The sequence below is a fragment of the Pseudorca crassidens genome, chromosome 2 (genome assembly GCF_039906515.1).
Source record: "Pseudorca crassidens isolate mPseCra1 chromosome 2, mPseCra1.hap1, whole genome shotgun sequence".
NCBI lineage: Eukaryota > Metazoa > Chordata > Mammalia > Artiodactyla > Delphinidae > Pseudorca > Pseudorca crassidens.
The window spans coordinates 161,975,137-161,995,161 of NC_090297.1; the positions used below are offsets into that span (position 1 = coordinate 161,975,137).

Consider the following 20,025-nt stretch of genomic DNA (forward strand, 5'->3'; position numbering starts at 1 on the left):
GGTCGTATGGTAGTTCTATTTTTAGTTTTTTAAGGAACCTCCATACTGTTCTCCATAGTGGCTGTTATCAATTTACATTCCCACCAACAGTGCAAGAGGATTCCCTTTTCTCCACACCCTCTCCAGCATTTATTGTTTGTAAATTTTTTGATGATGGCCATTCTGACCGGTGTGCAATGATATCGCATTGTAGTTTTGATTTGCATTTCTCTAATGATTAATGATGTTGAGCATTCTTTCATGTGTTTGTTGGCAATCTGTGTATCTTCTTCGGAGAAATGTCTATTTAAGTCTTCTGCCCATTTTTGGATTGGGTGGTTTGTTTTTTTGATATTGAGCTGCATGAGCTGCTTGTAAATTTTGGAGATTAATCCTTTGTCAGTTGCTTCATTTGCAAATATTTTCTCCCATTCTGAAGGTTGTCTTTTTGTCTTGTTTATGGTTTCTTTTGCTGTGCAAAAGCTTTTAAGTTTCATTAGGTCCTATTTGTTTATTTTTGTTTTTATTTCCATTTCTCTAGGAGGTGGGTCAAAAAGGATCTTACTGTGATTTATGTCATAGACTGTTCTGCCTATGTTCTCCTCTAAGAGTTTGATAGTTTTTGGCCTTACATTTAGGTCTTTAATCCATTTTGAGTTTATTTTTGTGTATGGTGTTAGGGAGTGTTCTAATTTCATTCTTTTACATGTAGCTGTCCATTTTTCCCAGCATCACTTATTGAAGAGGCTGTCCTTTCTCCATTGTATATTCTTGCCTCCTTTATCAAAGATAAGGTGACCATATGTACGTGGTTTATCTCTGGGCTTTCTATCCTGTTCCATTGATCTATATTTGTGTTTTTGTGCCAGTACCATACTGTCTTGATTACTGTAGCTTTGTAGTATAGTCTGGACTCTGGGAGCCTGATTCCTCCAGCTCCGTTTTTCGTTCTCAAGATTGCTTTGGCTGTTCGGGGTCTTTTGTATTTCCATACAAATTGCGAAATTTTTTGTTGTAGTTCTCTGAACAATGCCAGTGGTAGTTTGATAGGGATTGCATTGAATCTATAGATTGCTTTGGGTAGTAGAGTCATTTTCACAATGTTGATTCTTCCAATCCAAGAACATGGTATATCTCTCCATCTGTTTGTATCATCTTTAATTTCTTTCATCAGTGTCTTATAATTTTCCGGATACAGGTCTTTTGTGTCCTTAGGTAGGTTTATTCCTAGATATTTTATTCTTTTTGTTGCAATCGTAAATGGGAGTGTTTCCTTACTTTCTCTTTCAGATTTTTCATCATTAGTTTATAGGAATGCAAGAGATTTCTGTGCATTAATTTTCTATCCTGCTACTTTACCAAATTCATTGATTAGCTCTAGTAGTTTTCTGGTAGCATCTTTAGGATTCTCAATGTATAGTATCATGTCATCTTCCAACAGTGACAGCTTTGCTTCTTTTCCGATTTGGATTCCTTTTATTTCTTTTTCTTCTCTGATTCCTGTGGCTAAAACTTCCAGTATTATGTTGAATAATAGTGGTGAGAGTGGGCAACCTTGTCTTGTTTCTGATCTTAGAGGAAATGGTTTCAGTTTTTCATCATTGAGGACGATGTTGCCTGTGGGTTTGTCATATATGGCCTTTATTATGTTGAGGAAAGTTCCCTCTATGCCTACTTTCTGGAGGATTTTTATCATAAATGGGTGTTGAATTTTGTCAAAAGCTTTCTCTGCATCTATTGAGATGATCATATGGTTTTTCTCCTTCAGTTTGTTAATGTGGTGTATTACATTGATTGATTTGTGTATATTGAAGAATCCTTGCATTCCTGGGATAAACCCCACTTGATCATTGTGTATGATCCTTTTAATGTGCTGTTGGATTCTGTTTGCTAGTATTTTGTTGAGGATTTTTGCATCTATGTTCATCAGTGATATTGGCCTGTAGTTTTCTTTCTTTGTGACATCTTTGTCTGGTTTTGGTATCAGGGTGATGGTGGCCTCGTAGAATGAGTTTGGGAGTGTTCCTCCCTCTGCTATATTTTTGAAGAGTTTGAGAAGGATAGGTGTTAGCTCTTCTCTAAATGTTAGATACTATTCGCCTGTGAAGCCATCTGGTCCTGGGCTTTTGTTTGTTGGAATGTTTTTAATCACAGTTTCAATTTCAGTGCTTGTGATTAGTCTGTTTATATTTTCTATTCCTTCCTGGTTCAGTCTCTGAAGGTTGTGCATTTCTAAGAATTTGTCCATTTCTTCCAGGTTGTCCATTTTATTGGCATATAGTCGCTTGTAGTAATCTTTCATGATCCTTTGTATTTCTGCAGTGTCAGTTGTTCTTTTTCATTTCTAATTCTATTGATTTGAGTCTTCTCCCTTTTTTTCTTGATGAGTCTGGCTAATGGTTTATCAATTTTGTTTATCTTCTCAAAGAACCAGCTTTTAATTTTATTGATCTGTGCTATCATTTCCTTCATTTCTTTTCCATTTATTTCTGATCTGATCTTTATGATTTCTTTCCTTCTGCTAACTTTGGGGTTTTCTTTGTTCTTCTTTCTCTAATTGCTTTAGGTGTAAATTTAGGATGTTTGTTTGAGGTGTTTCTTGTTTCTTAAGGTAGGATGTATTTCTATAAACTTCCCTCTTAGAACTGCTGTTGCTGCATCCCATAGGTTTTGGGTCATCGTGTTTTCATTGTCATTTGTTTTTAGATATTTTTTGATTTCCTCTTTGTTTTCTTCAGTGATCCCTTGGTTATTAAGTCATGTATTGTTTAGCCTCTGTGTGTTTGTATTTTTTACAGATTTTTTTCCCTGTAATTGATATCTAGTCTCATAGAATTGTGGTTGGAAAAGATACTTGATATGATTTCAATTTTCTTAAATTTACCAAGGGCTGGTTTCTGACCCAATATATGATCTGTCCTGGAGAATATTCCATGAGCACTTGAGAAGAATGTGTATTCTGTTGTTTTTGGATGGAATGTCCTATAAATATCAATTAAGTCCATCTTGTTAAATGTATCATTTAAAGCTTGTGTTTCCTTATTTATTTTCATTTTGGATGATCTGTCCATTGGTGAAAGTGGGGTGTTTAAGTCCCCTACTATGAATGTGTTACTGTCAATTTCCCCTTTTATGGCTGTTAGTATTTGCCTTATGTATTGAGGTGCTCCTATGTTGGGTGCATAAATATTTACAATTGTTATATCTTCTTCTTGGATTGATCCCTTGATCATTATGTAGTGTCCTTCCTTGTCTCTTGTAGCATTCTTTATTTTAAAGTCTATTTTACCTGATATGAGTATTGCTACTCCAGCTTTCTTTTGATATTCATTTGCATGGAATATCTTTTTCCATCCCCTCACTTTCAGTCTGTATGTGTCCCTAGGTCTGAAGTGGGTCTCTTGTAGACAGCATATATATGGGTCTTGTTTTTGTATCCATTCATCCAGTCTGTATCTTTTGGATGGAGCATTTAATCCATTTACATTTAAGGTAATTATTGATATGTATGTTCCTATTCCCATTTTCTTAATTGTTTTGGGTTTGTTATTGTGCTTTTCCTTCTCTTCTGTTTCCTGCCTAGAAAAGTTCCTTTAGCATTTGCTGTAAAGCTGGTTTGGTGGTGCTGAATTCTCTTAGCTTTTGCTTGTCTGTAAAGCTTTTAATTTCTCCGTCAAATCTGAATGAGATCCTTGCTGCGTAGAGTAATCTTGGTTGTAGGTTTTTCTCCTTCATCACTTTAAATATGTCCAGCCACTCCCTTCTGCTTCCACAGTTTCTGCTGAAAGATCAGCTGTTAACCTTATGGGGATTCCCTTGTGTGTTATTTGTTGTTTTTCCCTTGCTGCTTTTAATATTCTTTCTGTGTATTTAATTTTTGACAGTTTGATTAATATGTGTCTTGGTGTGTTTCTCCTTGGATTTATCCTTTATGGCACTCTCTGTGCTTCCTGGACTTGATTAACTATTTCCTTTCCCATATTAGGGAAGTTTTCAACTATAATCTCTTCAAATATTTTCTCAGTCCCTTTTTTTTTCTCTTCTTCTTCTGGGACCCCTATAATTCAAATGTTGGTGTGTTTAATGTTGTTCCAGAGGTCTCTGAGACTGTCCTCAATTCTTTTCATTCTTTTTTCTTTATTCTGCTCTGCAGTAGTTATTTCCACTATTTTATCTTCCAGGTCACTTACCGTTCTTCTGCCTCAGTTATTCTGCTGTTGATCCCTTCTAGAGTATTTTTAATTTCATTTATTGTGTTGTTCATCACTGTTTTTTTGTTCTTTAGTTCTTCTAGGTCCTTCTTAAACGTTTCTTGTATTTTCTCCATTCTATTTCCAAGATTTTGAATCATCTTTACTATCATTATTCTGAAATCTTTTTCAGGTAGACTGCCTATTTCCTCTTCATTTGTTAGGTCTGGTGGGTTTTTATCTTGCTCCTTCATCTTCTGTGTGTTTTTCTGTCTTCTCATTTTGCTTAACTTACTGTGTTTGGGGTCTCCTTTTTGCAGGCTGCAGGTTCATAGTTCCTGTTGTTTTTGGTGTCTGTCCCCAGTGGCTAAGGTTGGTTCCATGGGTTGTGTAGGCTTCCTGGTGGAGGGGACTAGTGCATGTGTTCTGGTGGATGAGGCTGGATCTTGTCTTTCTGGTGGGCAGGTCTATGTCTGGTGGTGTGTTTTGGGGTGTCTGTGGCCTTATGATTTTAGGCAGCCTCTCTGCTAATGGATGGGGTTTTGTCCCTGTCTTGATAGTTGTTTGGCATAGGGTGTCCAGCACTGTAGCTTGCTGGTTGTTGAGTGGAGCTGGGCCTTGGCATTGAGATGGAGATCTTTGGGAGATTTTCGCCATTTGATATTACATGGAGCTGGGAGGTCTCTTGTGGACCAGTGTCCTGAATTTGGCTCTCCCACCTGAAAGGCACAGCTTTGACGCCTGGCTGGAGCACCAAGAGCCTGTCTTCCACATGGCTCAGAGTAAAAGGGAGAAAAAAATGGGCTTCCCTGGTGGCGCAGTGGTTGAGAGTCTGCCTGCCGATGCAGGGGACGCGGGTTCGTGCCCCGGTCCGGGAGGATCCCACATGCCGTGGAGCGGCTGGGCCCGTGGGCGATGGTCGCTGAGCCTGCGCAATGGGAGAGACCACAGCAGTGAGAGGCCCGCGTACCAAAAAAAAAAAAAAAAAAAAAGGGAGGAAAAAAAAAGAAAGAAAGAAAGAAGAAGATAAAATAAAATAAAATTAGAGTAAAATAAAATAAAGTTATTAAGATAAAAAATAATTATTAAAAAAAATTTTTAAGGTAGTAAAAAAAAGAAAGAAGGAAAGAAGAGAGCAACCAAACCAAAAAAACAAATCCACCAATGATAACAAGTGCTAAAAACTATGCTAAAAAAAAAAAAAAAAAGGACAGACAGAACCCTAGGACAAATGGTAAAAGCAAAGGTATACAAACAAAATCTCACACAGAAGCATACACATACACATTCACAAAAAGAGAAAAAGGGAAAAATATATATATATCGTTGTTCCCAAAGTCCACCTCCTCAGTTTGGGATGATTCGTTGTCTATTCAATTCTTCAACAGATGCAGGGTACATCAAGTTGATTTTGGAGATTTAATCTGCTGCTGTTGAGGCTGCTGGGAGAGATTTCCCTTTCTCTTCTTTGTTCGCACAGCTCCCGGGGTTCAGCTTTGGATTTGGCCCCGCCTCTGCGTGTAGGTTGCCTGAGGGCGTCTGTTCTTCGCTCAGACAGGACGGGGTTAAAGGAGCAGCTGATTCGGGGGCTCTGGCTCACTCAGGCCTGGGGGAGGCAGGGGTGCGGAGTGCGGGGCGAGCCTGTGGCGGCAGAGGCCGCTGTGACGTTGCACCAGCCTGAGGCGCGCCGTGCATTCTCCCGGGGAAGTTGTCCCTGGATCCCGGGAACCTGGCAGTGGCGGGCTGCACAGGCTCCCGGGAGGAGAGGTGTGGATAGTGACCTGTGCTCGAACACAGGCTTCTTGGTGGTGGCAGCAGCAACCTTAGCGTCTCATGCCTGTCTCTGGGGACCGCGCTGTTAGCCGCGGCTCGCGCCCGTCTCTGGAACTCCTTTAAGCAGCGCTTTTAATCCCTTCTCCTCGCGCACCGGGAAACAAAGAGGGAAGAAAAAGTCTCTTGCCTCTTCGGCAGGTCCAGACCTTTTCCCAGACTCCCTCCCGGCTAGCTGTGGCGCACTAGCCCCTTCAGGCTGTGTTCACGCCGCCAACCCCAGTCCTCTCCCTGCTATACGACCGAAGCCCGAGCCTCAGCTCCCAGCCCCGCCCGCCCCGGTGGGTGAGCAGACAAGCCTCTTGGGCTGGTAAGTGCCGGTCGGCACCGATCCTCTGTGCGGGAATCTCTCCGCTTTGCCCTCCGCACCCCTGTTGTTGTGCCCTCCTCCGCGGCTCCGAAGCTTCCCCCTCCGCCACCCGCAGTCTCCGCCCATGAAGGGGCTTCTAGTGTTTGGAAACCTTTCCTCCTTCACAGCTCCCTCCCACTAGTGCAGGTCCCGTCCCTATTCTTTTGTCTCTGTTTTTTCTTTTTTCTTTTGCCCTACCCAGGTACATGGGGAGTTTCTTGCCTTTTGGGAGGTCTGAGGTCTTCTGCAGCGTTCAGTAGGTGTTCTGTAAGAGTTGTTTCACATGTAGATGTATTTCTGATGTATCTGTGGGGAGGAAGGTGATCTCCACATCTTACTCTTCCGCCATCTTGAAGCTCCTCCTAAAACTGTTTAAAAAATAAAAAAAGTTAAGAGAATGAGCAGTGTAAGCTTAACCAGATGGCCTAGAAGGAAGGGACAAGAGATGGTGTTGGGTTGGGGAAAGTGCGATGTTTTTAAGATTGAGGTTGGAAGTAGACGATGATTATGAAAAGGAATTGTTGTGCAAGACCTATGGCCTAGTGGAACTTAAATGGCATGAGCATGTAGTGGACCAAGTCTTTTTATTTTTCGTTTTTCATCACCCTTCCCATCAGTAATATTTTGTAGCCAAGAAAATAGACATAGGTTTCATCAAAAGTTGAGAATTAGTGGAAGACCACAGTGGTAAGGGGATGTGAATGTATTCAAGATGTAAATAGAAAGCAAAGTTAGAAGGTGTTGTTTTTTATATAATATTTCAAACAACATTATAGCAATTTACATGGAGTTATTTGAGTTCCAAAGTGAATAAAATACACTGGATTTCATAGGTTCCTGGATGTGCATAAGCCAAGATCTCTGGGCTTTGATAGATACTAAACCAGCACTGGCTGAGGCCTGTTAGCCTGGTTAAATGGTGATATCGTTTTCTTAATTGCTACTCTGTGAGTGTCTTTAGAGGAAAATACAAAATGTCTTTGGAGGAAAAAACAATCTTCCCCCATCTATATTTATTCTTTATGTTATAGATTAGGTGATTAAGTGAAAAGATTGTGGTCACTTGTGGTGTCCAAAGTTAAAGAATTTTAGAAGGTAACAGCATCCCAATACACAAACTTTCTTAATATTTTCTTAAGCCACTTTTCTTTAAAAGGCTGTGAACATATATACATGTATATAGAGCCTACGAATATGTAGCTATCACTAGAGTAGGCAACTTCTTAACAGTGATTTTATTTGCTCCTTTATTCTTTTGATTGTCCTCCAAAGCACTTTCCCATCTGAGAGAAGAAGGGATCAAACCCCTTTTAAAGGGCCTCTTTAAGATGTAGTTATGGGGGCTTCCCTGGTGGCACAGTGGTTGAGAGTCCGCCTGCTGATGCAGGGGACATAGGTTCGTGCCCCGGTCCGGGAAGATCCCACATGCCACGGAGCGGCTGGGCCCGTGAGCCATGGCCGCTGAGCCTACACGTCTGGAGCCTGTGCTCTGCAACGGGACAGGCCACAACAGTGAGAGGCCCGCCTACCGCAAAAAAAAAAAAAAAAAAGATGTAGATATGGAGTGATATGTAGGTAGACAGATGAATTTAACTCCTCAGGAGTTTAAATTGTAACAGATGCTGAATCATGCCTCAAGATTTAAACTTGTCTGCTGTATGCATCACAGATACGTATTGATTTACCTGAAATATACTTTCCTCACGGCTATTCAATGACCTGAATTTTATTGAGTATAATTTGAAAACATTTCTCTCTAAAATCATATAATTACATCAGTAAGATAGCCTTAAAATAGTAAATAGAAACTGAGTTTCGGGAATTCCCTGGCTGTCCAGTGTTTAGGACTCCACGCTTCCACTGCTTCCACTGCTGGGGGCCCTGGTTTGATCCCTGGTCCGGGAACTAAGATCCCACGTGCCTTGGGGTGCGGCTGGGGCAGGGCTTGGGGGGGGGGGTTGTAGAAACTGAGTTTCAGTAGACTTTAATCTTTTCTCTTTGTTATATCATTGACCATTTTAGAAAACAAAAGAGCTTTATTACAACACAGAATTTTTGTTTTTTACAAAATATTCTACTTTAAACTTTCTAAATTTAGTGTACTTCGGTTTTAAGAAGGGTGTGTTGTGTTTTCATAAGATAAAAAATGGAATCTAATTAATAAGAAATCTTAATATTCTTTAGAAATCATGTGAGTGTATGTGTGTGTGTGTGTATGTTTAATGTTAGATTAAAAGAGTATTAATTCCGTGGCTCAAGGGTGAAGTTTTACTGATTTATCAGATATGTATAACTTGGACCTTTCTAAACGTGGCTACCTTTATCTGTAAATAACTGAACAGTTCAGTAAACCATTTCCCACTTGTTGACAGATAGTAGTACTGTGGTAGACCTTTAAAAGAAGATATTAAGAACATCTTTAAATTTCTGTCACTTTTCACTTGTTTCTTTATGATGCTTTAATATATATCTCACTGAAGTTTTCTGTTTTACTTTGGTACTTGATCTATGTCTTTATTTGCATGTATTCTAGGGTCAGTGATGAAAAGGATGCACGAGGATATCTTCAGGCCTTAGCTTCTAAAATGACTGAAGAATTGGAAGCTTTAAGAAACTCCAGCTTGGGTACCCGAGCAACAGTAAGCTCTGCCATTTAGCACACAGGCTTATTATATTAGTCGGTGGGAAGGCTCAGCAAACACTGTAATAAATCTGAGTACTTACATCAGTTTGTCTAGGCTTTGCCTACTGTAAAGATTTTCATGAGAAATCATTCAACGTTTTTCCAGTTTAGGAAGTTATAATACATAGCTGCTTAACTATAATTTGTGTGGCTAGCCATTAATGGTAATAACCATAAAAAATAAATGCATTTATAATGTGAGTCTACAGTTTTTCTGAAGTTAATGAAAAATAATATATTTTCACAAGTAATAGTTCTTTTAAATTCTTTACTTAGGGAAAGATAGTTCTTTTAAGTAGTTTCCAAATGCACTTACATTACTAAACTTAAATGTTAAAGATAAAATCGAATGGAGCTAAAAACGCAGTCATATTTTTTCATAGGATATGCCCTGGAAAATGCGTCGTTTCGCAAAACTGGATATGTCAGCTAGACTGGAGTTGCAGTCAGCTCTGGATGCAGAAATAAGAGCTAAGCAGGCCATCCAAGAAGAGCTGAATAAAGTTAAAGCATCTAACATCATAACAGAATGGTAAGACTGAATAATATAGTCCCACTAGAGTGATTTCTAATTTGGTCCAAAAGTTTCTGGAGAGAAGTTACATGTTTAGTTTCCTACCTGTCTATACCTTTTTTTTTTTTAAGTGATGACCAGAAAAAAACTGAATATTTGAAAATGAATTGATGATTTTAGGCCTTGTGTGCAGTGATGCAATTTTAATACAGCTTTGTTTCTGACTTGTCCTTAAAGTGGAATTAATAGTACTAATTAATATTCTGTTATTTACTTTTCCCCTTATTTGTAAAATTCACTCTCAAATTTTATTCTATTAAATCCAAAATAATCTTTTGTTCAAGAATATCACATTAGTATAAAATTGCAGCATAGAGTCAGAACAAACTATAGTCATATGAAAATTCTGGCCTCTACCATAGGTTTTTTTACAAATGAAGTTTCAAGTGATGGTAAATTTCATAAAGGTAGAATATACTTAAATTATCCTTTCTTTCATGTTATGTATTAAAAAAAGTGTATCCCCCACAGGTCCAGGACAGTTAGCTAATGAATACATTCCCTCCATTCTTATCACAACAGTAGAATAAATCATACTCTGAATAAATAAATGATGAAAGGAAACTCGTAATTGGATTGGTTCAAGAATAAGTTATAGAGGAATAAGGTGATATAGAGGAATAAGGTGATATAGAGGAACAGTAGAAAGTTCATGTTACAAATCAAAATGTAAATAGAAAAATCCATTTGGTGCTCAGAATACCAAATGTTGCAAAGGCATCAGCATGAAAAGAAATATAGTCCCATAAATTCGGTTTTTAATGGTATGAAGCACCCCAGTTGAATTATAAACTCTTGCTATGAATTATCCAATCATAAATTAAGTATGTTTTACTGAAATGTGCTAGTGTAACATTGAAAATGGAAAAAAACTGTTTTTGGAGAATATGAATTGATCCCAACATAAAGACCTGCTAAATGTCATTCTCTGTATTGTAATTTGGAATAAGTGTGATCTTTCTGCTTATGCTTAGGACATATAAATTTACACATTTGTTCATAAATCAGGAATGTGAGTCAAACTGAAAATTACAAGTTTAGTCACTTTCATGGTTCTCTATGAAAGAAGTCTAACAATTCTAAAATTAACCTTTGATTTTATGACATTTTTTAATTTAATAATGTAGCTCAGAGCCAGCAACTTTTCTATAAAAGGAAAGATAATAAATACTTTGGGGCTTGAAGCCATATAGCTTCTGTCTGCTCAGCTCTGCTGTTGAGTACAAAAGCAGCCATAGACAGCATATAAATGAATGAGCCTGACTGTGTTCCAGTAAATCTTTATTTACGCAGGCTACATTTGTCCTTCCTGTAGTAGTTTTCAGTTCCCTACATTATCATGACTGGCATTTAAACCAATTAACTTCAACTACATACATGATGGCTCACTAACCAACAATATAAATAATGACATTTTTCCTTTTTTTCCCTTAAGTAAACTAAAAGATTCAGAGAAGAAGAACTTGGAACTGCTATCAGAAATTGAACAACTGATAAAGGACACTGAAGAGCTTAGATCTGAAAAGGGTATGGGAATGTGTTTTGCATCAACCAGGACTTAATGTTCTGTTATGAATACATTTTATTATACAAGAATCAGCCTACTGTGTAGGCAGGAGAATTGTTCACATACACAATTCTGGCACTCATTTATAGATGTATGTGTATATGGTGCACGCGCGCACACACACACACACACACACACACACACACATATTTGGTAGACAAGTCTCCTGAGTCATTTTGTTTTACTTGATAACGCATTGTTTAAAGATTTCTTAACAGAAAACTCACTGTGCCGTAAATTTGACTGTTTTTTCAGGACCATGGACTATATCATGAAGAATATTTTTGTGATTGGAAAAATTTGTTTTTATCATATACTTTATACTATTCTCAAACATTATAGGAGATTCACTCTCAGGGTAGTTGATGAAATAATGTATGAAATAACTAAAGATTAACCTAATCCAGTATTAGAAAGACAACTCAGTAACAAAGAATTATTTGGGCATTTCGGTGTCTTCTTCCATGTTTGATACTCAAAGTGCTTGCCCTGTGGGATTTTCCAGGATTTATTCCCATTTTCTTGAAAACATTACTTGAGCATTTTTTCATTAATGTAAAAAGTAACTCAGAGTGCTTGGTAGCTTTATTACATGAACTTCAACGTTCTTTCCATAACATGGGCATTAAGAATGTGAAGATTTAATTTTTTAAAATTCAGACTGTTATTATCTTAATGAAAGGATCTCTTATATATAGTTGTTAAAAATTCATTTTCCTGACAGTATTCCTGACTGAATACTGAACTAGTTAATAGGCTCTATGTTGTACTTATGTGCTGCCTTATCATTTCCCAGTCCTGTGACACACAGTGACGTAAAGCTGGTTGAGTCTCCGCATCTGCTTTTAAAATTGTGGCGGAAAGAGGGTAATCACACAAAGGAGTTAACATGAAAAAGCCATTAAAAGTAGTAGATAAATTTTTGTTGATTGAATTTCCTAGTGAACAAGAAGGAAGGAAGGAACCCAGAAAAAGTGAATTAGGAACTCAGATTAGGAGTACAAAGCATCATGCTAAAATGAGAATCAAGGTTAATTTTCATGTATGAAGAGTGGAAGGAGCTGTGTTATTTAGTGAGTTGAGGAAAAAGAATATATCAGACATGGAGGACCTGTGGCCCTAAAGGCAATTTGTATAGAAAAGAGACCAGTGAAGAGTGTGACTTACTATAACACACCAGTTGGCATTGATTGCATCATTTTAAAGTAGATCTAAACTTGCGAAAGAAGAAATCGTTTATCACATTGCAGGCTAACCTATGGCTATGGTTTTATATTTGGATTTTGAGCCTTGCAGAATAATAAAATTTCACTATGTGTTGTAACATAATAGTCTACTTAACTAATACAATGTAATGTTTATATAATGAGGGCAAGGATTTTGTTTTCCTGCTTTATTTACTATTATATATCCAGTATCTAGACAGGGTTTGGCAAATAAAAGGCTCTCAATAAATATTCATTGATGGAATGAATTTCTGAACATACTGCCTTATCTGGCAACTATGGTATATTATTAGAGAGTAATTCAAAAAAAACATAATTTGGTATCAGTTGATATCAGTTCCTGAAAAGCTATGGAGATCAAAAATGTATGTTGGTTGTTTCTCCTTTTCCTCCCTAGTATTTATCATTATGTGTATTTTAAGAATTAATTTGGAAATCATGTATTTAAAGTTAATACCATAGCCAAGAGGTATGAGTGAATTTTTTTTAATTTGCCTGAGAAAAGCTAGGGTTTGGAGTCCTCATTCGCCAACCCTAGTTTTTCTCAGACAAAATTTTTTAATTTCATGCAATTTTTATCAATAAAACAGTAAATGAAATCAGATTGAGGCCTTAGCAAAAGTTTTTTCATAATTAAATAAGTTTGTTGTATCACTGCATTTTTAAATAAAAGATTATTTATATTAATATATACTATATGCTTGATGAGAGTATTTCAAAAAGGAAACCTTGTTTGGTGATAAATTACCTTAGAAAAATCAGACGTAACCAGGGTCCTATTTTAAAATTTTTCTCAAGAGTACCAAAAGATTTAATGTGCTTCTTACAGTGTACTGTGTAGGAAAAGAAATTCAGGAACTCAAATAAGTCAAGAAACAAGTATTTCATGGAGTCTGATGTAATTTAACTCTTGAGTGATATTCCAAGAAACATTAATGTATTTTAGTTTTTTAAGTATGTGGAGTTAATGATATTAATTGGTTTTAAAATACAGTAGTTTGTGAGCAGCTTTTTAATAGATTCAGACAGGAAAGGTTATCCGTGAAAATTAGTTTTAATTGTTCTAGTTTTAAAAAAAGTTGCTGCTGTCTTCTAGGTATAGAGCACCAAGACTCACAGCATTCTTTCTTGGCATTTTTGAATACGCCTACCGATGCTCTGGATCAATTTGAAGTAAGTATTAAACTTTTCATATATCCTCTGCAGTCAATTTAAAATTTACTTTGTGATTTAAAATTTATTTGCAATAAAATCTTTATTGCATCCCATATAAGAGGACCTAGAATCTTATATAAACAAAAACGTATTAGGAAAGGAATATGTTCTGCAATGTTATGGAAACTTTAATCATAAACTTTTCTTGTGTTTAAGAAAAATCTAAGAAAGATCTAAATAAGAGGGTCGTTGATAAGATTTAAAAGAAATTTCATCTTTTTCCCTGAGGAACAGTAAGTGCAGAACAAATCCTGACTTTAAATAATTTTGACTCTTTTCTTTTTTCTCCAAAGCATAGAGCCACAGTAAAAAACAAGTGAAAATTTCAGAGCTCACAATAGGGCAATGCTGGTTCTAGTTCCAAATCAATTCAGTTTTTTAGAAGTATACCAAAAGAATGCTTTTTGTTAAAAGTATTACATAGACTTTATTTGGCACACTCCATTATAATGAAATAGTGATTATATGACTCTGTCATTCTTTGGTACTTAAATTCTTTGCTAGAAAAAAAAATTAAGATATGAAGTATATTTTTATGTCAGAAAACTTAAGTTAGTGATTATATCTTAATCAACAAATAATCATATGTCTTTGTGCAAGGCACTGTTCTAGGTGCTGGAGATACAGTAGTGACCAAATTGACAAAGTCCTGCCCCTCAAGAAGCTTACATTCTAGCAGGAACGATTAGAGGCAGAGATTCTGTTGCTTACTTTTAGTTGTTACCTTCTGGAGTGCTTCCATTTAATTTGATTATTAATGAGCTTCAGCTTAATACATTTTGAGCACAGTATATGAATTGTATTTCATTCTTTTGGGAAAGGAAAACCGAATCACTCTTTAAAAAGTAATTAATGAATTTCTACATTTCTTGAGAAACAATGACAGTGACTGCTTTTCTCATTTATTTATTTGAATTAATGTCATTTGCCTTTCAATTGTTTTACAAAATTTTTGATTTATTATTTGTTCTTATTAAATTGCTTCATCCATTTTTTCTATTTTTTTATTGCTGTATTCGTTAAATAGGATTCCTTTTCTTCTTCCTCATCTTCACTGATTGATTTTTTGGATGACGTAAGTCTTTGATTTTCAAACCAATGCATCCTTCAGTAAAAGAGATCAGTGAATTGATATGAAGAATTTACCTAGTAATGCAGTCAGTTTTAGAAATATCACACTTGATAATTTGTGAGCCAAAATGTGCTTCTTTCTTACTTTAAATACAATGAAGAGTTATCATTATTAAATATAATAAAGTAAAAATGTACTTTTAAAAATGTGTTGTCCATCAGAGAATCTCTATAGTTCCAATCTGCAACAATTCTGAAGACTGGAATGCGTATTTGATTATCGTCACTATAGATATATAGATATAAATAATTGCTCATTTTTGTTTTTCATGGCAATTTCTATTTCACATTCCCCTTTTCTTTTCAGCACTTTACTGTTTAGTTTATATGTTAGTTAAAAGTAAACCTCTGGTGGTAGAATCAGAACAAGTGACACGTTTTATTAACTCTTCCAGTAGATTTTATCATGACACAATAATTGAGTACAGATCAATTTTTAATGCTGACAGAATTTCTCTTCTAATGTAAAAAATGATTTTAGTTAATATATGCACTATATTCACTATAAATTGACTGCATTATCATTTTCTCTCTTAAATTAATTGTATAGATTTATTAATTTAGAAGTTCCTAATGTATAGTGTTCCTCTCTTTACAGAAATACCTGACATATACATTCTCTCTAATCCACATTAAATGGCACAATAATTCTTGTTGTAAAGCATTGTATTATCCTGTTGAACATTCTATCTTTACAGAAATTTGGAAATAAAATGGGTTCAAATGCAAATATTGTGCATATAACTATTTTTAAACCAGGGGAAATTCTTTAAATGTTTTATTTTTGTGTTTTGTTAACTATAATTCTTATATTGAGGAGAGTATTAAGCATAATTTTCTACTAAAGAAAACTCCTGATCTATATTTTTAAGTGATTTTTTATTTCTTTGAAATATTTATACCAAAGTGTGCACCTTTCCATTCTAAATGGAAACTATTTTATTATTCTTGAGACAAATAATTAAACTAGCTAATTCTGCAGTGTGATAAAAAGAGAACTCTTGATGTACAATAATATTTGATGTTATAATCTGATGTATATTTTACTATTCTAAAATACTCAGTATGGTATTTCCATATAGATAACATTCACTTTAAAAAGAATGGGAAGGAAGTTTGAACAAATATTTTAGTTGTCCTTTCTCCCAGAAGACCATTTTCATTTTTCTTTCTAATAAACTCTTCTCCACATCCCTTTTTCTCCCACAAAAATCTTTGAATGTACAACACAGGAGTAGTATGTATTTTGGTAAATAGGTTAGCTCTTCTCAGCAGAAGCACACCTCAGCCCACTCCTATCTCATCTCTGCTCTCATATGCTGTCTTCTGCCACCACCCAGCTGTAGTGTCTGTTTCCCACTTTTACTTTTCCTCTAGAAGTACCCTTTCTTACGCTTCACCCACTATTACCCAGTATAGATACAGTTCAGACATACGTGTAAATTGTAAAGTAGTACAAAGGAACTCCTATTATAAAGTAAACCAGAACTAAGTTCACAGAGGCTGCTGGATCTTTATGATCCAGGCTCAATTTCACTTAAGTACTTCCTTAGCTCTTCCCCACTCAGCCTTCCGCTTACCACCAATGTGCATCATTATACTTTCCTCCTGTTGAATCACGTTACCACTGGAAATGATTTTTACGTGTCAGGGCAAAGGCCAGCAGTAACCTCCCATTTAAAAAAATATTTTGTATTCTTAATTCATATTTTATGGCATAAACCTCTTATTTCTCTTCATAGTTTGTAACTGCGACCACCCTTCCCAGCATTATCATCCGTTTCACCCTCAAAGTCATAATAGAATGTTATTTTGAATAATGGTATTCAATCTTTGGCATGCTTGGGTTCAGCATCCAAGATACTTAGCATAAAACTCAAGTTCTGTAGCTTCCTTTCTCTTAGGCATGTGGATTCTTAAGGATTAAAATAAATCTTGATTGTTCTTTGTGCCCAAACTAGTTACGTTGTTGTGCATGATGTTTAAAATATGTGACTGCTCTATACTAAGTAGACTCTATCTCTTAACTAATCCATAGGACACATCCTCTGCTCATTCTTTTCGGTTTTCAATCTCATTGCTATAGAGAAGAAAAAGATTATGTTGAAGACCTAAAATTGAATTGCAGTGAAATTTGTAGGTATAGGAGGGAATAAGGTTAGTTTTAAGCAGAATTGCACAAATGAAGTTTTCTTTTGTGCCCACACATCATTGACCTTCTCCATCTGCCCCCAGTAACCTAGTGCCCTCATACTGCCCTCAGATTCTCCAGAGCTTTATCACCAGTGCCGCCCCTCCCCCAAAATTACCTTCTACTTTTTTCCTTAACCCTCCCACACAGGCCTATTAAAACTATAATTTTTTTACTTAAATAGTACACCTAATCACTCTCCTACCTCTAAGTTTTCCTCACTATGTTTTGCCTGTTATTCAAAATTCAGATGAATGCTAGGATTTGGGGCAATATGGGAAGACGTTCGGAACAAGATGCTTTCCTTTTAAGATACGCTGTTTAGACAACTCTTGACAGAAGAGAAAGAGTATATGTAACACCAGTCCCTCCTTCCCTCTGACTCAGGCACAGCAGAATACATTCTCAACATTCTGCTTCTGTAACTCAGCGTTTGCAGTTCCACATGTAGAATAATAGGCTTTTCAAGGAGAAGAGAACCTTAGAAGATCTTTAGTCCAGTGGTTTTAGTAATTATTTACCACAGCACTCCCACTAGTAGATAGGTTACTCTCCCATTAGTGAGAGTGACATTTTAGGATTCTCAGTCTTTGGAGTAATAGGGAAGTGTTGACAAAAGGGTTACGTGGCATTCTTTAGGGCAGATAAAAGGGGGTGGGGGCTGAGTTAATTTTGAAAGAAACTGAGACCATTTTGATTAGTGGTCCCTTGGGTAAGGCACTCCCATATGAGTTACTGAGATAGCAGTTGAACAGATACCAGGATCCTTTCTGCTGTGGAAATGATTTCCTCTTTTACCCTTATCTTTCTTCTCAACCCCACGTGCCCAATCCTAGACTGCCTGTGATACTGCATATTAGGCCCAGCGTCATCCTGCAGGTTACAGATGGGGGGAGCAAATGGAGCTCAGCAGCTTAAGTTTTCTCTCATCTGTTCCCTTCATTCCCATGGTAGCAGATCCAGGGATCATCAGACTAAGCTTACAGGAACTTCCCATTCTGTTGAGTTCATTTTCTCCTTCTCAAGTGAACCCCCAAAATGCTTGACTATATTCAAGGAATACTAGTTATAGTTATATAACTGAATGAGTTGCTGTTTATATTTGATAAATATATTGTCATATATATGAAACACATGCTAGGTAAGTTTTGAGTTTTATTAAATTACAGTTCTGTACTCTGTTCATTTAGCCTGAGTTCACGAAAATGGAATTTGCCCATTTATCTGGCAAATGCGAACGTGTCAGCTTGCTTTTTGGAGGTTGTCTTACTCTAGTGAACTGAGGAAAAGAGTAAATCAAGGAGTTAAAGCTCTAGAGTATAAAGGTCAGACATAAAGGAATAGAGATCGTACCTTTAGTCCAACTACCTTTAGTCCAGTACTCCTAATATCGTGTTCTTTTCTTGCATTCTGGCATATCAAGAGGAGAGTAGCCTGGGAGTATTGGCAAGCTGAGTTCTACTCTTGGTTTTGGCCTCATATAGAAGCTTACTAAGATGTCCCAAAATATTTAATTTCAGTCCTGGCTCCTAGGTTCCTTCATTTATGTCTTGCCTTTAACATTGTTCTCCCTCCTAGGTTCTTCCATATTCTGTCATAACCAATCACAGAAATCTGGGCTTGGCAGCATAGGTTTAGCTGTATCTGGGAAAAGTTGATCACACGGGAGAATCAATGGAAGACAAATTTCTAAAACATGCATTGTAAAGAGTTCTTAATCCTATGACCAAAGCTAGGCCTAGATCCTTCTGAGAAATTATGACATTTCTATAATTTCCTCCTTTAATACTTGTTTTTTAAAACTTCCACATGTTAAGCACAACCTGACTTGAAACTCTTACACTTCAGAAGATTGGCATATGCAATTCTTCTCTAATTTAGGTAGTATGTTATATGGTATGTTATATATCATATATTATATCAATAATATATTTGGGTAACTAGAGGAAAGAACCATGACTACATAGTCTTTTACCTCTTTGGTATTTTATTAAATAAGACCTCTGGAATGCATTAACTGAACCTTAAAATCTGTTAGCCAAATTCTGTGTCCACAAGATAAATTGCTTCTTTTGGTTTATGCTTACCGTGCTTACCTTCCATAATCAGCCTTAAAGTTCTGGTGGGAATTTATAGACCTAGATATAAAAAGGTATATGAAAAAAAATTAAGACAAAAAGTTATATGATTGCATATTAAGAAAATGTACTGGTTTCCAGTGCTTGCTATGAGATCAGTTTCAGTGTTTATAGAAAACCGTGGTATGTGTGGGTATGTATAAGAGTGTGTGTGTTTTCCTCTAATTACACCATCAGGAAAGTGTAATTTGCTCTTTTCTATTGAAAATATAAAAATGGTCTGATTTCTAGGTAGCCACCTGTAGAAGAACATTATTGCAATGGTGATTTAGTATCACTCTTAGCTTAGTGATACTAAATGCCAGCTTAGAAAACTTGTTGTCCTTCCTATGCAAAGAGAATTTTGAGAGACATTCTGACTTGTTTTTGGTATAGTGGAAATATAGTTTATTTTGAGCTATTCATGCTGTTTCTCATGGTTTAACATACTCTAGACTTTAGGAGTATGGATAGCCAACAACTAAGGGTTTCTCTGTGTTTTACCACTTTTTACATGTGTGGTACTCTGCTGTGCACAGTGGTAGATGCTAAGATAAATCAGACTTAGAAGTAGACCTCAAAATGCTTATCTTATTATTAGAAAAAAATACACAGTTAATGTATTATGTGAAGTAGAAAATGGTAAATGCCATAAGAAATATTTAGGTTAAATATTGTAGAATTTCAGAAGGATTCATTCAATATTTACGAAGAATTTTAAAATTTACAAGCTTTATGCTAAGCATAATACAGTATTTCCGGCCCTTAAGGATCTGAGTCTGATGGAAAAGACAAACATCTAAATAATTACAACACCAATGGGAGAAGTACAATAATAAAAGATGCGGACTGCATATCATGGGAATATAAAGGAGATATTATGGAGCTTAGATTTAATCGGTCCTATATGTAATAATTATTAAAAACCTTAACAGAGGAGAAAGGTGACAAGTTAAGTTTGAGGTGCCTGAGG

At 36.2% G+C, this 20,025-nt stretch overlaps 1 protein-coding gene across 13 annotated transcripts in view; it reads left to right on the forward strand.

Annotated features, from left to right (window-relative positions):
* CDC42BPA (CDC42 binding protein kinase alpha) overlaps positions 1-20,025 on the forward strand; it is a 325,295-nt gene that overhangs the window by 251,985 nt on the left and 53,285 nt on the right. For 10 of the 13 annotated variants that reach the window (XM_067729561.1, XM_067729563.1, XM_067729566.1 and 7 more), the window contains 4 exons: positions 8,882-8,987; positions 9,415-9,563; positions 11,041-11,132; positions 13,495-13,571. In XM_067729561.1, coding sequence (XP_067585662.1) covers positions 8,882-8,987; positions 9,415-9,563; positions 11,041-11,132; positions 13,495-13,571 — 424 coding nt within the window. Of the gene's footprint in view, positions 1-8,881; positions 8,988-9,414; positions 9,564-11,040; positions 11,133-13,494; positions 13,572-14,640; positions 14,689-20,025 lie in introns of all 13 variants that reach the window. The other 3 variants (XM_067729568.1, XM_067729557.1, XM_067729558.1) reach the window with 1 other exon arrangement.